At 32.7% G+C, this 19,889-nt stretch overlaps 1 protein-coding gene across 1 annotated transcript; it reads left to right on the top strand.

The window, feature by feature from the left end:
* Positions 1 to 19,385, top strand: LOC146133151 (epsin-2-like). The gene is made up of 7 exons (XM_083396420.1): positions 1 to 433; positions 600 to 740; positions 6,025 to 6,129; positions 8,921 to 9,007; positions 10,792 to 10,933; positions 16,286 to 16,464; positions 16,935 to 19,385. Exons 1-7 carry the CDS (start codon positions 80 to 82, stop codon positions 17,592 to 17,594), a joined length of 1,668 nt encoding a protein of 555 aa, XP_083252546.1. The 5' UTR covers positions 1 to 79; the 3' UTR covers positions 17,595 to 19,385.
* Positions 19,386 to 19,889: the final 504 nt, after the last annotated feature.

The following is a 19,889-nucleotide window of genomic DNA, read 5'->3' as shown; positions in this document are numbered from 1 at the left end:
ATGATAGTAGCATTTTAAATCTCTTGCTTTAGTATTTTGTAACTGCTGTTTAGCTAGTGGTTTGCTATTTTGTTGTACAATGGCACTCTCTGTCAGAAGAAATGTCCTTAATGTTGTGAGAAATTATTCCGATGCTGAAATAAAAGTTCGTGAAGCAACATCGAATGATCCATGGGGTCCGTCCAGCTCTCTTATGTCAGAAATTGCTGATATGACATATAATGTTGTTGCCTTTTCGGAAATAATGACCATGATATGGAAAAGGATTAATGATCATGGTAAAAACTGGAGGCATGTCTACAAAGCTTTGGTACTGTTGGACTATCTAATCAAAACTGGTTCAGAAAGGGTAGCCCAGCAATGTAAGGAAAACATTTTTGCAATCCAAACATTAAAAGACTTTCAGTTTATTGACAGAGAAGTTAAAGATCAGGTGGGATTTTGTTGTGATGTTAAATAAATCTTTGGCTGCTACATAGATAGTTTTTTTTATTTTTCTGTATCAGTATTATTATTAAGTGCTTTTATGATTTATTACTTTCAAAACGTATCTTTTTTACTTTGTTTAAACAGGAGAATTGTGCTTTTAACCTTTTCAGGGATCAAATGTGCGAGAGAAGTCGAAGCAGCTGGTAAATTTGCTGAAAGACGAGGAAAGGCTAAAAACTGAACGAGCAAGAGCCTTAAAAGCAAAGGAGAGATTCGCTCAAGCCACAACTGGCATAGGAAGTGACCATCAGGTGTGGTAATCATAATATAGCATGTAATGTGCTGCTTATATTGTAGCGAATATTGATTTTTTTTATGGCAACATAGGCCATTTGCTGATTTCCCTTAGGAGAAACTTCATTGTAAGTTCAATTTTTTTCTTGAGGCTGATACCATTAAATTTATTCACATAAAAAAATTAATTACAATATACACAGTTAAACCTTAACACAAATTTAAAAAGGTAAAACATGGTTTAAATTTGAATTTTAGCTCTGCACTAGATTTTCTATGTTTTATATGTAAGGTTTAAATTATAAAAATAATGCAAATTAAGTAATTATAACACAAAAGTTGGCACCAAACGTGAAATAATTCGTCAACATATAATCACTAATTGATTATTCCTACATGTTCGAAAACACTTTACCAACCCTTACATGTTTAAAACCAATTTTTCACCATACATTACTATAAAATACAACTTAAACAGTGAGATGTGTGCAATGTGTGTGTGCAGAGTGTTATTAATATCCTAAATTTGTCGTGCCTAGTATTTTACCAAGTCACGCACAAAGCTATTGCTGCCAGGCATAATGTCAGGTTTGTAGAGCTCTTCTGGCAAATGTAATTTTTTATTCCGACGTTTCGACGTCCTATACAGGTCGTCTTCATCAGTAAATAACACTGAATGCGACTAGTACAGTGCACGATAAACAAAGGAAAAAAAAAACGTCAGAATAAAAAATTACATTTGCCAGAAGAGCTCTACAAACTTAAGTCACACACATGTTCACTCATCATAAAACCATATTATTAATTGTGCAACTAAACATGGAGGATGAACATAACTGGCTCTAATTTATCCAACATTTTGTCACAGCTCCCCCACTAAGGGTCCATTAACAATGTGCAAAACTTTACTAAATTACAGTATATGGCAGGGGTTCTTAAAACTTTGAAATATCACACAGGTAGTTAAATGTCAAACCTACATATTATGTGAAAGTTGTTTGATACCTGTGGTTTGGTTGAGCTATATAAACATTAGCAATGTAATATACCAACATCTATAACACATTCAGTTATTTATTATGTCGCAATTACAAATTGTGTTATGGTGAGTAGGGATGCTCAAAGTAGAATATCGAATCCTTGGATTCGAATCCAGATGGGATTCGAATCCAATTCTGCCGTTTATTTCGGGTAATTGGAACCGATATAATTTAATGTTTTACCGCCGATTGTTACGCCTAATTGATACAAACGCGTGTGGTAAGTTGGCCTGTTGTTGCGGCGACCAATTGACAGTGCTTGCTTTAAATGTAACCTTGTAGTGCACTGTTAGCGTTTTTTCGGGCGACCAATTACCGCGTCTCGCGATAACGTTCGTCTAATAATTAAGTGCCAATCAAGCGTTATTGGGCGAGCGGCTAACGTGTAATGTCTGGTGTGGAGTTCGCAAATTCCCTAAATGCGTTAAGTTGCAAAAGTAACATAGCGTTGCAAAACGTGCTGGCCGTCCACAAAATGCGCTATGGGGTTACTTAAGGTCAACTTTAGGCCAATATTCAGTGAAGTTATGCAGTTATGCACAATGTAATTGTCAAGAATTCGTTATGTCAATAATAACTTTGTATTCTTTGCAGTACATCATTTGACTGCATAACAGATCATGTTAGTCAAAAGAAGCACTAAGACTCAACAATGCTTTCAAAAACAGGACCGAATTGCTTAAGACTTCTGTGTGCAGTGTTGCATTTTCTCACTATTGGCAAAAATATAAGTTTTGGACACAACCTGGACAGTTGACATATTACAGTTTACAGAACGGCTTCAGATGACAGTTGTTAAGAATGCTAAACATATGGGAGAATTTTTATAATGTACACGTGTTAGCAAATTGTTTGGGCGATTTATTGCTGTGATTGTGGGCCCTGTAGGGTAGATTAAGATTAATCCCTTCCCCAAACAAAATCGAGGATAAATAATTTCATAAAAATATACTAGGATTCGCTATTCTGGATTCGTTATTCTAGATTCGAAACCTATTATTCTAGAATACCTTGGGATTCTACTTTGAACATCCCTAATGGTGAGTTGTATCTTATTAAGTGTTAGTTCATTGACATTTCAGAATATAAGAATTTATACAGTATAACCATAGGCGCCAAACTTTCGAAATTTAAGGGCGTTATTTTCTAGACAATGCTTAGTTTCCTTTGAAATGGGCAAATCGTAACAATAATTTGGAAAAAAATTGCATAAAACATAGTTTGGGGGATTCTATGGCCTCGTGTCTATTTGTGGTAATTCAAGAAAATTTGAATAACTTTTAGTTAACTAAGACTGCTCTAAAGAAATAAATTTGCACATTTATTGAAAACTTGGTTGAATTCCAGGGCGTTTTGACGCCCTACAAGAAATCTAGGGCGTCTAAAAACGCTCTGCACACCCACGTTCGGCGCCTGTGAGTATAACGTATGACATAGTGTGCAGTGTGCACTCTTGTCTAGATTCACAGTAGTGAGCTGCACAAAATTAAGCTAACACAAAACATTTTTAACACGTTCACTGCGATTCCAAATTTTCGTTGTTTTCTTGTGTTGCGATTACCTTTAACTTTCTGTACCGCTAGCTGCCGCCAGAGCATGCCGCCAAATTTCGTCGACACGTTTTCTACGCTGTAAGGAGTTCTTTCAGACAGTTAAATCGTTTGGACACCGGTGGGTCAAATCGCATTAAACACAAACTATATTGTAGCCAGTACTATTTGACCCACCGGTGGGTCGTATAATTTTAAGCAACTTATAGAGTGAAGCTTAACTTTTTGCTTGTGTGATAGATCATAGGTAATATATTGTGAGTAATTTCTGTTTTAATTGTTGCAAAATGAATCCTACATCATTTTATGGGTATGCGGTTGTCATATATTTTGTTATAGAGGGTATTTTTCAGAACCTTGTTTTCATGGGTGGTTCAATAATTGGGTTATTATATAGAGGACTATTTACCAGGTTAATTGTTTTAATATTATATATTACACTTTGGTTTATTTGTTTTACGCTTTTAAACATTTTTAAAATTTATTTTTTCAAACCCACTCCAAAAAAAATGCACCCCCAACCCTTTGGCCCAAACCACAAAAATATGCAACCTTCTTAATCATTTTTTATCTAAATTCTAATAAGTACAACCAACAGTTTTATAATAAATTTACTTTTTGTATTAATTCGCCATACAACCACCCGATTGTTGGGTTGTTCACCCCTAAAAAACAAACAAGGGATTCTTTATATTATTTTTTTTTATTTTTTTTTTACTAGCGATTTGGTTTACATAATAAACATGAATTTTAAAGAAAAAGCCGAATATGTTAAGTTTTAAAGTTTAACTATGTGAGTACAAGATTATAAACCCTCAAAACTATTTGAGGCACAGCTAACATCGTATCGCCATGAACGTAAAGAAACACAGTAATTTTTTTGTACGACCCACCGGTGGGTCGCATCGCAGTGAATGTGTTAATGTGGTTTCAGCAAATATGCTCAACCATGTTGCAATTTATTAGGATGTAAAGTTTACTAAAGATGACCTTAGAAACTAGTGTAAGGCTCTTGCAATATAATTGCTTTTGGAAAACCTGGTAACACCAATGAAAACAAGTTGTTCAACTGCAACAGCAGTGTTCAGATTTGATCTTTCTTGATCGCTGTTGCGAGTTCAAGACGCTTCGGGCGAGTACTGATTGACACACACCCAACTGGGGTGAATAGGGACACCGGTATTCGTGAGATATGTCAAGATATAGAAATGTTAATGAAAATCTAAATATCTCTAACATTAGCTCAGACTTGTTGACATAAAACAAACTCACATTGATACCAAAGTATATTTACTAAAATTTGCAAAATTAACAACAACAAACAAAACTGTCCCTAATCACCTCGTTTTGCAGTAATGAAAAACATCAAAGTATTGATGGAAAATTCAAGATTTTATGAAAGTTAGCCTTGTAACTTTGAGGCTTATGACTCGAGTAATTTTTATTTTAAGCTAAAAAAAAATTTTTTAACTTTATTTTTATCAAATTTTAACTTTATTTTAACCTAACGAAATTGCTTGTTTGTAGAGGCAACAGTTCTTCCTTGAATTGATACCAGTTACCCAAACATACTATTTTGTCGATTTCAGACCCAAGCATAAAATATTTTGTCGCAAAGTCAAGGTGTTTTATGGATTATAAAATGTGCATCGTTTTTTTTGGCGATGGATTTAGCTTGCTTAGGCATTTTTGTGTTACAGAATGTCAGTAGGCTATTTCTCAAATCCAAATTGTTGATCTTCGAAAATACCACGTATGAAGATAAAGTGTTTTATAACAATTATTTAAATACGTAACAATAAATAAAAAAATGGACAATTTGCGATAAAAGTTACCGCTGATCCAAGTGGGCATTGTGCCATTTTGGCTGCTTTTATGGGTTAATGTGGTTTAATTGTGTCACAGTTGCTGATTTAGAATGCTTCCACGACGATTTTTACAAAAATTACTCTCAAGAAACACAAAAACTTTGTCAAAAGCCATTATTTGACAATTTTGACTTTATTAAACAATTTTAACTTTATTGCAAATTTTAACTTTATTTTGACATATAAACTTCTTAGAAACAGTCCCCTAGGTGCTGAAAACAACTTTATTCTTTGATTCGTGCACAGACAAGGTCCTTGAAAACATTTTAACTTTATTGACTTTTGCTGGCCCTACTTATGACATAAAAAGCACTAAAAGGGATACATACAGAAACTATGATTTTTTAATTTTTTTTTAATCTGAACTTTCACATCTAATTGCTGTACAATATCCACTTCTGGAAACAACATTACCCCGGCAGTCCATTTAAAAAAAAAATCACTGCAAACTTTCAGTATACGCCAAGCTTAATTAAGCTAATAGTAATGTAGTTTGGATCCCCAGAAAATCCACTGTCTGACGAACATAATTATGTGCTAATGAATATAAACCTAATGAATTGATTATTATAATCATCAGTTTACCTTTTAACTCCTAAGAACACTTATATATATGTTAAATTTTTCCTTAAGAAAGTTGTTTTGAATATATTTATGTATTATGTACTTGAGTTGTCTTATTACTTGATTAATTACATTGTCAATAACATTGATTAGAAAGCAGAGTCTTAATTTACCCACTAAGCCTGTAAAGCAAAATGTTTAAAGGCATGGTGATTACTGCCCATAGTAGCTGGGAAACATTTTCAATATAGTACTTGAATGATATTAACTTTAACCTAGGTTGTATACGGACATGGAAGTTCAACACCTAAGCAAAGAACTGGTGAAACTGATTCCTCAAGACAGCAAGCATCCAGCTCTGCAGTTTCCCCTGAAATAGAGCAGGTATATATATATTTTTTGCTAAGTTAAGTTAGCTAAATTTGTCTAATTCAGGGAGAAATCTGCTATGTGAAAAATATAAAATTCATGTAGATTTTGGCAAGGGTCTGATACGAGAGCGAAGGAATTTAATTGCTGTAACAAACTAAACAAAGTTTCTATAGAGAGTGTAGTGATATGCTTATTGCTGCATTAAAGTATCCATTTTATAGCTAACAATCAAATTAAATTTGCTAATTTTCATGCCAGGAATCTCTTTGCCATGATATATTAATATCTTTACTAGGTCATCCTAATAATGCTATTTTTATAGAACTAGATAGGATCCTGCACGAAGTATTGATTTTTTGGTGTTGTGTATTGTTTAAACATCTGTCTTAACATCAAAAGGTTTAAAGAAAAGCTCCTTCTTCAGGGTTGAGATTTTACACCTATTTGCTTGCTATTATAAAGCCAACCTGAAGAATGTTTAATGCATAAATAGCTCACAATATTGTTAAACTATAAAAATAAATTGACCAAATGCGTTATACGTGATAAAAAGCCATTACATTCAAAATCAAAAGTTAGTTATAATCAAGGCCCTCCATTGTTGCAGTAGAAAATATTTATTTCGCATCTCATTCATTTCATATTATTTTGGAAGGAGTGATGTGTCGCATTAAACTGACATAGCAAAAAAATACTCATATTAAGTGGTTTATAAGAGAGATTGACCATTACCCAATATCGATAACCGATTTTTTATATAAATGAGATGCAGTAATTAATCTTAACATATAAGTCTGTCTTTCTTTTTTATTATACACTTCTTATTTTGCATATTAACTTTACATGATGATAAACACAGTAAACCAACTCTATGTTAAGTCAGTCTTACATGAAAATGAAAACAAATGAAACATTCTGAAGTTCTAAGTAAATCTGTTTGTTTTTAAGGAAATGTTATATATATAATAATTTCATAGTAAAATATTGGCTCATGTTTACCAAAACCAGGGTCGTGTCCAGAAATCCAAAAAGGGGAGTCTCGAATTTTCAACTCAGGGAATTCCCCGTTTTTCCTGACGTTAATGACGTCATAAAATAGTGACAGATATGATGTCATAAAACAGCGATTGTAATGACGTCATAAATAATAAAAAAATCATCAGAAACAGCCAATTAACGTCCAGCAAAAGCAAACTCTTAGACGCAAAATGCACACGTGCGTCGTGCGTCAACACACTCCTGAAAAAACACCACTTCACTACTGCTGAGTGCAGACCTGGCGAGCAAAGCAAGTGCGATAATGGCATTTCTTTTAAATTTCTTTTTAAATTTTCAAGTTTTTATTACATTGCCGAAAAGAAAAAGAAAATGTTGAAAAAATGTCCAACATTTTTGAATACATTTTCCGTTTGTCTGCGACGCACTTGGCAGCCTTCCACGGCACAACGGTAGAGAAGCGCTGATCTAGTTCAAAAGACATCATCAAACCGTAAAAAAACGGACATAGAAAGAACATTCGCGCAAAGCGCTAAAATTTTTTGCACTTGCGTAATTAAAATAGTCAAAAAGTATTTAAAATGGATTCGTCTATAGTTTGTCGAAGAGGCAATAACGGGCCAGATGAATTACAGAGACCGTTGATTGATTGTTATTAATTGTCGAACACACACTTGCTGATCAGCCAACCCAAACGAATAACAAAAAAGAAAAAAATATCCTGCGTTTACGGTCGACCAAACAAGAAACGAAAAAGGCGTTTTTTGTTTGATTTTGGTTTCGCATTAGCAAGGCGCATGACCCAATTACACTTTAAAAACACGCAGCTTCGGACGGTGAGTTAAACCCTGACAACAACAAACAAAAAACGATAATGTCACTTACAAAAAGGGTCCGAACCCCCAAAACCCACCCCCTGGATACGCCACTGACCAAAACCGATATAGGTAGGAGTGGATTTTGGGACCATTTAAGGTAAATAAATAGAATACTTAGGTAGGGTTTTTTTGTTAAAATGTTAACGTACAACTGAGTTTGTCCACTAAGTCAATCTGAGTGCAATAGGATTCGGGCCAGTGCTGATTAACAGCTACTCTCCCAATTGGCAGGAACTTTTAAGCAAATTTTGGTTGTTTCCAACTGGATTCAACTTGTTAATCTTCAACAATTGTGTTAAGTAGCAAAGGTTGTGGGCCAATAATTGCGTAAATTGTTAACAAGACATGCATAAAAAAAACAACAACGTACTAATGAAGCGCATAAAAGTTTTACAGATAAACTAGTCTAGTAAACTGGTCATATGAAAATGCACTTACAAGTTAAATTATTTGTGAAAAACTATTATGTAGGGGTAGGGCATGAATTTGCAGGCGGTGTGCTTACATTTTGGTGTGTGCAAATTTTATGTAATATCAACCCTGTTATAATATGGGTGATTTAACTTGTCTCTCTGCAATCATGTTAATCAACTCACAGACTTGCCATTTAGAATTATGTTATATGTATATGCATGAAATAAAACTGCAGGACGTAATTTTCGAGTGTAATTTTCAGTTTCCCTTTTTAAAAGAAAAAGATAACTTGTCTACTAGTAAACCCTTTTTAAGACATACAAGTGTGTCAAACTGTGTAATTCCTATAAAGCCAGCTTGTAGCCAATTTGTAGCAAATATTAAATTTAAGCTTTAGTAATAATTATTGTCCAATTTTCACAAGGCTGTAAATCAGTTAGTCTACAATTTGCCTGTTGTAAGTAACTGTTATAAATAACCAGGCATTTTGTCGTCTAATGCATCATTGTTTGCAGGCTAGACCCCAAACAGTGGGTGAAGAGGAATTACAGTTACAACTTGCTCTTTCAATGAGTAAAGAAGAGGCTGAATCAGAACAAAAGGTAAAATTAATTAATTTTTTTTTCATTTCTTGAGCTTTTATTTCATAGTATCTTGTATTCAGAGCGACTTTTGTTTTTTTATGGTTTGCTGAACATATTTTTAACATAATATCAAAAAATGCCCACTAAAATAATAAGTTTGCAAATACTTTTATTGCTTGATAAATGCGAAAAATGCTTCTTGTATTTTAGGAAGTGCCCATAAATAACATGTTTCGTTTCAACGAATAAAAATAACTGTAAACAATTGTATTATTAACCGAAAACTACTTGGAAGTAGTAGTTTATTTTCTAGTCAGGTATTTTGCTAAATTCACAGGGAAATAAAGCTAGACAGTTAACGGAGCCCCAAATCACAAGCATAAATTGAATTATACATTAAGATTTAACATACTTTGGGGACCTGAGCACCCCAAAATTTTCTGCTAGGGTTGCTTGAAGCACCCTAAGCATCCTAAACTTGTACATATTGCATTAGTTTTGAGTTATTACATTTGATTTCGTCCTATTACATTGATTAGGTATATATATTTTCGTTTAAACACTGCATTATTTAATGAAGTACTGCAGTGATGTTTTGTAGTTGTCAGTAATTTGTTTTAATGTTTTATTGCTGACCAGTACAAAGTAAAAGCTGAGCTGTAACCTTGAAAAAACACCTTGAAAGTTTTAATTTAATCTGGGTTTGGCAAGCCTGTCAATTGACCAGTCAAACAATTGACAGCACTTTATTTGACCAGTCAAATTTTCATATTGGAACCAAATCTTGTAAATTTTATCAGGCTTTTCCTTAATTTTAGCTTCACTTTGTCTCCGTGGTGGCTACCAATAACTTTGGATCACATATCAGGCTTGTTTTGTTAATTGAGTTTTTAATAACTTAATTGTAACTTTTTTACAGAATTTAAATATAAAATAGTAGGGTTTACCTGATGCAAACACATGTTCTGTGGTAATAACTAGGTGTTTGTAATAGCAGAGTAGATTTATTTTGTTCAGTTTAGAATAAATGCATTTCATCTTGAGTCTCCCAGTCTGTTTTTCTACTTGTATGAGTTGCACCACACAGTATAAACTTACTGGCTTTCTTAGAGATGTTTGGTGTGGAATGCTTGCCGAAAATCATGCCAGTGATTTGGCATTATATGTTACCTGAATTGTCATTTTTGGCGTATATATCATCCTATTTTGACGACTACAGTACTGCTATAGTATTGCTTGCAAGATGGGCATGGTTTTGCAAAAATTTTTTATCGTTTTGTTTTACAAACACTTGTACTTGAGTTAAAACGTTCATATATTTTATGTAAAGATAAAATCAAGGTTTATTTTTAACTTGAATTGCATTTTGATAGTGTGTATAGTATTTGACCTATTTGACGAGTATTTGACCAGTCAATCCAACCCTAATTTAATCTATTTTGTTTGTTTTTGCATAGTAACGACATAATTTTGTATCTGACTGGATCGTCATAATTTTTGTCCAAAATTTCTGGTATAGGTATCAGAATAGAATGACCAATATCGGACATCTTTAGTGTTAGGTTTTTGCCATGTTACATTTGAGCGATTTAAATTAGTTCTATTTAAAAATGAGTTCTATTTAAAATAGTTATTAGCAATTTTTTATGCTTTATGTCTAGGCCAAAGAAAATGACTGTAATCCCATAAAAAAAATCATATAAGGCAGAAAATGCAGTGGATTGATTAATTACACACACATATATATATATGTAAAGATTTATGTAAAAGCTTTATACATCGATGTGTTTGTGTTCTATCAGAAAAGTGCCAGTGACAATGTGCGACTTGAAATGGCAATTAAAGAAAGCAAAAAAGAAACACAAACACACCAAGAGTCCACAAACAAATCAAATCTGGTTGACCTGACAGCTGCTGCTAAGACGTTAAAAGATCCATGGGGTGGTATGTTTTGTTTAGATACATTAAAATATCTTTATAATTAATTTCTTGGTCAATTCATTATTTTAAAAATGTTGTATTTTTAACTATTTCTCCTTATTTTTTCATTATTCCACACTATAAATCTTTATGAATATAAATGTTCTGTATTTGCATATTTTAACTGGCAATATAATGTTTAGTACAATGTAAACATTTAAAATGTGTTATTGCTTAGTTGTTAATATATAAGCATTACATAATAATTAGTGTATCACATGTTTTACCTATTATTTATTCCAATTTAATACTTTAATAATGAAAAAGATTGGCTTTATCAAAGAATAAATTGCAAAAAAATACTCAAGATACTAGTCTTTATCTAAATTGGGTTCTTAATTGTCTTTCTGTCACAGTAAGTCACCCCTATACTGAACCTTTTTGTTGTGTTGATTGTTGATTTTGCGTTCAAACCAGTGTACATGTTAAATGATAATTATTTAATTGCTTGACCAAGGGTCGTCATGCATTAGTATTTTGTTTACTTTTTTATGTCAGTGTTATGTATATTGTACACTACTGGTATGAAACATTGTGTGGGAAGTAATCTGATGTATTATTTATCTTCTACTAGACAAAAAATCCTCAAATCATGTTGGACTATTTAAACATCTTTGCATCCTATATATGTGCAAAAGTTTGTTCTTTAGTGCTTAATCCATTTGTCAAAACAAACAGCGTAATACGTGGGAGTTACCTTATTGATAAGCCTATTTTGCTTTACCATTGTACAATTGGAAGAGCCTAGCAATTAAACATTGTTCTTAACCTGGTGACTGTAAAACAATCACACCTCACCAGGGGCTTTTTTTTAGCCAGAAAATCAAAAAGGCGGGTTCCGAATTTTCAACTTCTTTATTCTCTGTCTGATGTTAATTCAACGAATTCTCTATTTTCCGTCGGATGTTAATGAGTCATGACATCATAAAATAGTGACGTGTATGACGTCACAATATCGTATTACCGTCATAGAAATAACACTGGTCAACAGCAAATTTTAAACGGAGATGTGATCAATTGATCCTTAATGTGTTTTCGGCACTGATTCTGAAAATGCCCTTATTTTTTTTTCTAGCACATCAGGTTTTTGAGATATTCGCATTTTAATTTTTTTAATGTATTGCTGTATTATTAACATAGGCAAATTACGCACCATGACATAATCCAACTATATTGTGACTCACACACCATTTTATCTGTTTTTTTGCTGATATCTCCCAAAAAACACATATAGAAAAGGATTTTTATCAACAATTTTTTTAATTAAGTAGTTAATTTCCAGATGTAAAAACAGCATCCAAGCTAAGTATGTTGTTTAAATAAATTCTCGTAGCACTACAGCAGAACAGTCAAAATGAGTAAATTCTCGGAAATGCCAGATTTTAATCAGAAATGTTATTACATATATCTTTTTAAATTTGAGTGACCAACGACAAGCAATGAATCACCACATATCATTAAGTTGGACAATTGTACTTAAGCTGTTAGATTAAGCAAGGAAACCTATACTACATAATGCCCCAATGCGTGTTTCACTTTTTTCTTATGAAAGTTATGAATTCTCCCTGATAAAGTTGAAGATTGAATGGAGTTTTTAAGAACAAAACGAAAGCCAGACAGATTTAAACAGCCTTACTGTAGATGCATGTTTTTTTCAAACAAAAAGTCAAAACTGCTTGTATTGGGTTAAAATAAAACCACTTGCTTGAGATTGATGTAGTATTAAAACATAACGGAAATAAAACTCATTTTTGCTACAGCAGTTGTCCTACCAACTGCATTACTAAGAGACTGACTATAAGCCTATAAGAACCGTAAGTGGCTGATATCACAAACGTTGCGCCTCTTAGAAAATTTTCCTGCTTGAGGATTAGAAAAATGGAGCTCTATGTTTAGCATTTCTCTACAAAAAGTTTTCACTACTAAGCTAGGCAACACGAAAGGAATCTTAATGGAACAAAATATTAATAAAATATCAAAGGATGCACATTGTAAAAATGTGGTAATACGCGCCTTGGTGGCATTTGGTGACTGTGTGCTAACTTTTTAGTAAAAGCAAATTGCATTATTTTCCGTTCGGTGTTGATGATCTGCTTAGCTTAGCATATAGATGGGTTATGTATGTCCCCCAAAGTGCATTCTCCGCGCATCTAGTTGATTTTTTCCAGAAAACCCAGTTTCAGTTAGTAACAAAAAAATCAACAATTTAGGAAATAAAACCCCATCACAAAGGATTTCAAAAGAGGGAAATACTTGAAAATTCCACCGTAGAAGTTCTATGGTGATGACTTGAGTTATGTGTATAAAAAAGTTTTATGTCAGACATTTTAAAGGGCCATTTATCACAGCTGTGCGTTGTTTACAATGCGTTTTTCGGAAAATCTAAATTTGACAATATTTTTTTTATGTGATGTGCTAGAGAAAAACTAAAGGTATATTCGAAATCAGCGCGAAAAATACATCTAGGATGAAATACTCACAATTTTGTTTAGAAAAAAAGTTAAAATTTTTTGACCAGTGTAATAAGACACAGGCAACTGTCCAGCAAAAGCGAACCTTTAAGACCCAAAGCGAACATGTGCATCGAAACTGCTTAGTGTGTAATCGTTAACTTCAGGCAAAAAACTTAGATGGTGAAATATGTGTGCTTGATTTTTGGTAGAAATCAGCAGCGCAATTTCCCAAGCTCCACCTAGGTCATTTCTCTTAAGCGTTATTATGCCACGATTAGCGCAACATCTGCGCTAAATTGTGTGCCAAGTCAGCTAAAATACAGGCTGCGTTTGAGGGAAAATAAGTTGTGTCATTCACACTAAACACAGGAATATGATTATCGAATAATTTTGTGTTAACTATCCTTAAATAAATTGGCGACTTTGGACAGTGTTAGATCACTGTTTAAGAAAATCTGCTTCAGTTGCAAAAAATCCGTTGTTACACCAATATCAGATGTTTTCCCAAACAGCGAACAGCGAAAACATTAGTTGCACTTAACTCGTTTTTAGATGTGGAAATGGCATAATAAAAACTATAAATATTTTAGATTTTTTGAAAGACTGATTAATGTGGATAAAAAAAACAACCCCAACATATAACATGGCCACAATCTCCGACATTGTAGTTTACATCTTGTTGACAAGATCGCTCTATTTAAATCTCCATTTATATCTACTTTCATTTTAGAAATCACAGTATAATTTGCTTGCTACATGTAGTTGGAAGGGACAATTGTTTTTTTTTAAGCAAATTGACTAACGACTCCTTACAAGTGATTTAAAGTCGTCCTTTTAAATTGTTATGGCAGCACTACGCCTCAAACTGTTTAAAAAAATTAAAAATGAATTTTTTTTTTATAACCTTTTCCAGGACGTTTGTAATGAATATAAATCTATCGGACAAGGATTGTTCAATAGCTATTGATTATAATTCAAAGCATCATTATCCAAGTCAATTAGTTTACTTGTTGGCGTGGTGGATTTTTAATAAAAACATTAGTTAGTGTTAAGCGCATAACTACATTCCTTGTGTTCATACATGTGTGTAAATAAACCACTTTACAAGTTCTATATAAAGGCAACTTAATAGTAGAGCAGGTAAAATTATTGAAAAATAATGGAAGGACAAAATTTGCAGATGGCATGCTTTTATTTTTGGCGAGTGTTATTTTGTCCAGGCGAGTGCTGGTTGGTAGGCACTCGCCCAACTGGCAACAGTTTATTTTAATTCACGGCCAACCCTGGTATGATTTATTATGGTAGAAAGCTTTACAAAATTAGACTGCACATAATTTTTGTAACATTTAATTTACATGCAAGCAAGAAGTTGTACCTTCAATATAAAACACACATGTTCTTGAAAAAAAAAGATTTATTTTCTTACCTTTGAAAAAAGTTTTCACAAAGTTTTGCACCATATCAATATGTAATAGATCTTTCAAGGAAAAGTCTCAAGTCAGGATTTCTCTGGCCTACAAATTTGGATTTGGGCTTTATTAAATAAATCATCAAAAAACTTGTTAATAACTTTTTTATAGATTAAAATGTATAAAACAAAAATCCAAAAAAAGAGTTTGTTGTATCATGCATATTTTAGTTACAAATCTAGGTATGATATAGTTGTTAGTAATCTACAAAATTGCAACTCTACCTATTTATATCAGCAGTATGGCAGAAAGCTGGCGACTTGGCGACTATGTCGTCTGAAGAATCAGACAGAAAGCCGAACAAATTGGCCAAAAAAAGTTGTTTTTTTAAATTAAAAATTTTTTTTATAATTTTTAAAAAATTTTTTTTTTACAAGATTAATTTTCCAAAAAGAACTTGTGCTTGTTTTACACATATTCAATCAAATATGTTTTCAAAATGCTTTATATGTAGGAACATTGCACACTAAAATTGGCAATAGTTAATTTTTTTGTTCTATTCTAAAAAAAGTTACGAAAGTACCAAGCACGTGGTTTAGCAGGGAAAAGCCAGTGTTTGTTTATTAGTTTAAAAAGTACTATTGTCAGTTTTACTTTGATTTGACAGTACTTCTTTATTGAGTTAAAAAAGCAAACATAATAGTTGCCATTCCTGTTAAATAGACAGGTATGACATTTGAATTGGCATAACAAGGATGTACCAGGCCATGTTTGTCCACCTAAGGCTTAAACTATAATTTGGGCTGTTTTAATTATGTAAACGCAAAAAAAAAAAAAACTCCTGCCTCGTTTCGCTATGGTTGTGTCTCACGAAAATATATATTTTCCAAAAGGTACGATCCAAACTATGATATGTTGCACTTTACTGTGTGACTCTAATTTCAAAAAACAATTTCTAATAACTTGAATTATAAATATCGTTCACCAAAAAAAAAAAAAATTGTTCCAATTTTAAGATTTTTTTTCTCTGATTTTGAGCTCCATGTGTGCACATGAGTTCATCCCAAAACAGATTATCTAAGTAACAGTGTTAGAGTAAGAAAAGCAGACATGTGCACCTCTAGTCCCACTGTACTTCAGCATACCCCTTATGTATTGCTTTATGCCACAAAAAAATTGGCCCCTACGGCGCAACTTTTTGCTAATTCATTTACTTGTTAACAGTCTTGTTTATCATCTAAACATGGCAAGGTTGATACATTCCTTAGGCGAACGCATCATTTAAGTTTCGGGGGCGATAAAAAAACCAAAAAAATTTAGCCCAAAAATGCTCATCACCAGAAGGCTGGCAAGATTCTGACAGCCTGTATAGAGAATGGTCTAGCAATATAACTGTTTTTTAGTATTTTAAACAGCTTTTTGTATATAAACTGTTGCTGCTTTTTGTATTTTAGGCAAAACATCTCCTACGCAACCAACCTATTCTGCAGTTTCTCGGGATCCTTTTGTATCACTGAACCAAGAGCCAACTACTGATGCATGGACAACTAGTCAACCAGCTGCAGATCCTTGGGGCAACACTCCTAATGTATCTAACTCTGCAAATTCTGACCCTTGGGGTTCAACTAAGCCGGTTATTATTTGTTTGCATTACTTTTTGTCTTATACATGAATGTTGTTAACACTTCATATAAAAATGTGTTTTTTACGAAAATAATAAGACAAGGCCACTACTTCTACTTTTGAACACTAAGAAGCAAAATATATAATAAAATAAAGTTTAACCATATTTAGGTATACTAATGTTTATAGTTTGTACCCAGCCACAGAAAGTTCAGTAGTCAACATCTGCTTTGTAACAACTGAACTTGTTGACTTGTTTTGTTTCTGCATTCCTACCACTAGGCCAATATTGCTTGGCTGCTAAAGCAACAGCCAACATAAGAGCGTCATGAGCTTTAATCTCATCACAGTCTTGTCTTTTTAGCAACTTCCACCTTTATTGTATTTTTACTCATTGCGTAGTGTATGCTTCTATTAAGTTTTTGTGACGCTATAAGATACTAATATGACATTTTTAGGTTCAATTTACTTTGATTACAGACTCAAGAGCAACCTCAAAATGCATTCGACCCTTTCAGTTCGTTATCATCACAACCAACACAGTCCAGCACAACCAATGGAGATGGATTCGATTTGTTGTCAATGCAGTCCAGTCAAGCGCCATCCAATCAACCCTTTGACTTCACATCAATGAATTCAGCTATGCCTGCAGGCAGTAATACACCTATGCAGTTAACAGACACTAAGTCAAAAAAGTCAGCCTCAAGCTTTCTTGGTGAAGCATCAGATCTTGTAAACTTAGACAGTCTAGTCACTCGGCCGACAACTCAACAACCCACAGCTAATCCTTTTCTTTCCAGTTCACCTTACCACCAACCACCACAGAATCCAAAGTCATTAAATGAAATGAAGGGAATGTCTGGTCAAACTGGACCCGCCCTTGGCCCCACAATAATGTCCCAAAACCCATCCATGCCGGTTGGTGGGGGCATCCCACTTAGTGCAAGTCCTGCTTTTGGATATCAGGCCAACACACCTGTATCGAACTTGTATATGATGGGCATGCCTGGAAACCAGAGTGGTATTTCTGCAATGCCAGGACAGCCACCTATGGTACATCCAGGTTCAATTCAAATGCAGGGACAGCAGTACAGACCTCCAATTCAGCAACAACAACAGAATTACAACCCCTTTCTTTAATATGTATAACTGCATTATGTAAAAGTCAGCATAGTGTGAAATATTTAACTTTTGCTTTCATCAGACATTCCCATACCATTCCATTTAGTCAAAATTTGGATTTAAATAAATTGAAAGGTTATACCAAAGTTTATTATCTAAAGCTGGTGATTTTTGTATGTCAAAAAATAGTTTAAACAAATAATTCTTGAGTACTATTTAGATACAAAATATTACATTTTAAGTGTTAGTCACTTTTCAAGTATATTCTTGTTTTAACTTTTTTATATTCATTTCCAATATCAACATGGATTCTATTATACCTGTAATTAGGTTTAAAAAAAGAACACTATCAAGTATTAAACTTAGACAGGATTCTATTTTTACTCCAAAAGACTAGTAACTTTGTTGTTTTCACAATGGTGAACACTGAAAAACAATTATTAATATATGTCAAATAATATTTAGCAAATTTTCAAGTCAACTGACTCGACATTTGGTGACATCTTTGTTTAGTGAATACAACTTCTAAAGATATTTAAATTATTACATGTTTTCCAAAAGAGTTTCCACCATTTTCATTATTAGGTATACCAGATATATCTAAGATAATGGCTATGCTGTTTAATATTGTGACTATCCATACTTGTTCAAGGATTAATTAAGTTGTAAAGGATTAGATTTATATAAAAAATTTATTATTGAAATTTGGGTCTGTGGATGTTGAACTGGATGTTCAGAAACTGCTGTTTTATGTTGATCAACCTAATGAGTGTACTCTATAACTGGGAATTTGTGAGCGTAACATAATCTAAAAGCTCTTTCTACAACTTGTTTAAGTACAATTTAAATGTTTAGAATTGATGAAGTATATTATAAATATTTTACTCAGCTTGTACATGTTACGTTTTTCAACTCACTGGTCACTAGCACAAGTCTTCTATGAAAATGCGATATTTATTTATGACATATTCATGTTATTTTGTTATGATTTCTTCTCGTTCAAATAACCTCTTTGCATGCAATAAATATACTAACAACTTCTTCAATTCTGCTTAAAGCTTAAGTTTTCTCTGCATAAAATAAATAAAAATTGGATGTTATATTGCATACGTTTCATCTTAACATTAAAATTATCTAGTTTCAAACCTGGGGATTGTTATTGTTTATAGTCATTATATAACATTATATAACAAAGAGTAATAGGAACTATGCCTGAATTAGAAGCGATCTGTTATAAAAATATACTTCTAGGTATTGTTTTGTATGATCAGTTGTAATTTACATTTCTACTTATTTCCATCTGATTTTACCAATCAATGCTATATTGCAGTCATTTTGTGTTTAAATATGTTGAATGTGACACACTTCTTTGAGATTGAATCAACTGATTCAGGGTTTTAAGTCAATTAATTTTTTCTGTATAATATTGAATGAGAATTTAGTTATAATTGCTCAACTCCAGCCAATTTTATTTTTATGTCTGACAATTGTTGTATTTGTAGATGGCAAGTTGTAAATATTTGTCTTAACTGTTGTTCTACAAATTCATCTTGTACATTTTCTTTTACATTTTTTGTGAACGTAAAAGGTCTATATTATATTTCATTGTATTGCTGAACATGCCATATATATTTAATCATATCATTTTGATAACTTTTAATTTTAAATTTAAATATTCAAAATTATTAATTTGATATAGTTTCAAAAATACTACTTCACAGCTTTTTGTTTTACTATATGTTGACCTACTTGCTCCTTTCAAGTACAACAGCTAAATGTTTAACCAATTTAACATTTTGTCGTAATAAATACTTGTAATATTGTGACATTGCTGCTTTATGAACTAGCTTTAAAACAAATGGTAACTGAATCAGATAGAAACAACCCTCCCTACATACAATTTGTCAGCAACTTAAGGCAGAATTGTAGTTTTGTGGCAGAGATCCCTAGTTTGTAGAATTATTAAAACTACCATGATTTGTTCTGCTCTGAATTATGAAATACTTTCATGAGTTAGCCCCTTAATCAGAATTTTTTGTCTTTTTTTATTTTAGTAATTATTTGAAGTGCAGGGCAAATCTTACTCCAAGTCCTTGAAATGTGTATTGTTTCGACTGGCCATACTGTTGATGGATAGGTTATATTGACTTTGTTAATTTAAACAATGAATTGACTGTTACTATAGTTATTTCATTAAATAAGTTTTGGGTGAAGTTTGATTAGTTAATTTACATTTTTCTTGCTATAGTTCTATTTTAGTTGTTTGTTAATTTAAAACTTATTTAGGATTGAAACAGTATCATTATCAATAGT

The sequence above is a fragment of the Ascidiella aspersa genome, chromosome 9 (genome assembly GCF_963924565.1).
Source record: "Ascidiella aspersa chromosome 9, kaAscAspe10.2, whole genome shotgun sequence".
In the NCBI taxonomy this organism is placed as follows: Eukaryota; Metazoa; Chordata; class Ascidiacea; order Phlebobranchia; family Ascidiidae; genus Ascidiella; species Ascidiella aspersa.
Note: the sequence above shows the minus strand (reverse complement) of the source record. Positions and strands in the feature narration are given on the sequence as shown.

Coding starts and splice junctions, on each gene's coding strand:
- LOC146133151 (XM_083396420.1), top strand. CDS start 80: ATGGCACTCTCTGTCAGAAGAAATGTCCTTAATGTTGTGAGAAATTAT. Junction 6,130..8,920: donor TTTCCCCTGAAATAGAGCAG/GTATATATATAT, acceptor CATTGTTTGCAG/GCTAGACCCCAAACAGTGGG. Junction 9,008..10,791: donor AGGCTGAATCAGAACAAAAG/GTAAAATTAATT, acceptor GTGTTCTATCAG/AAAAGTGCCAGTGACAATGT.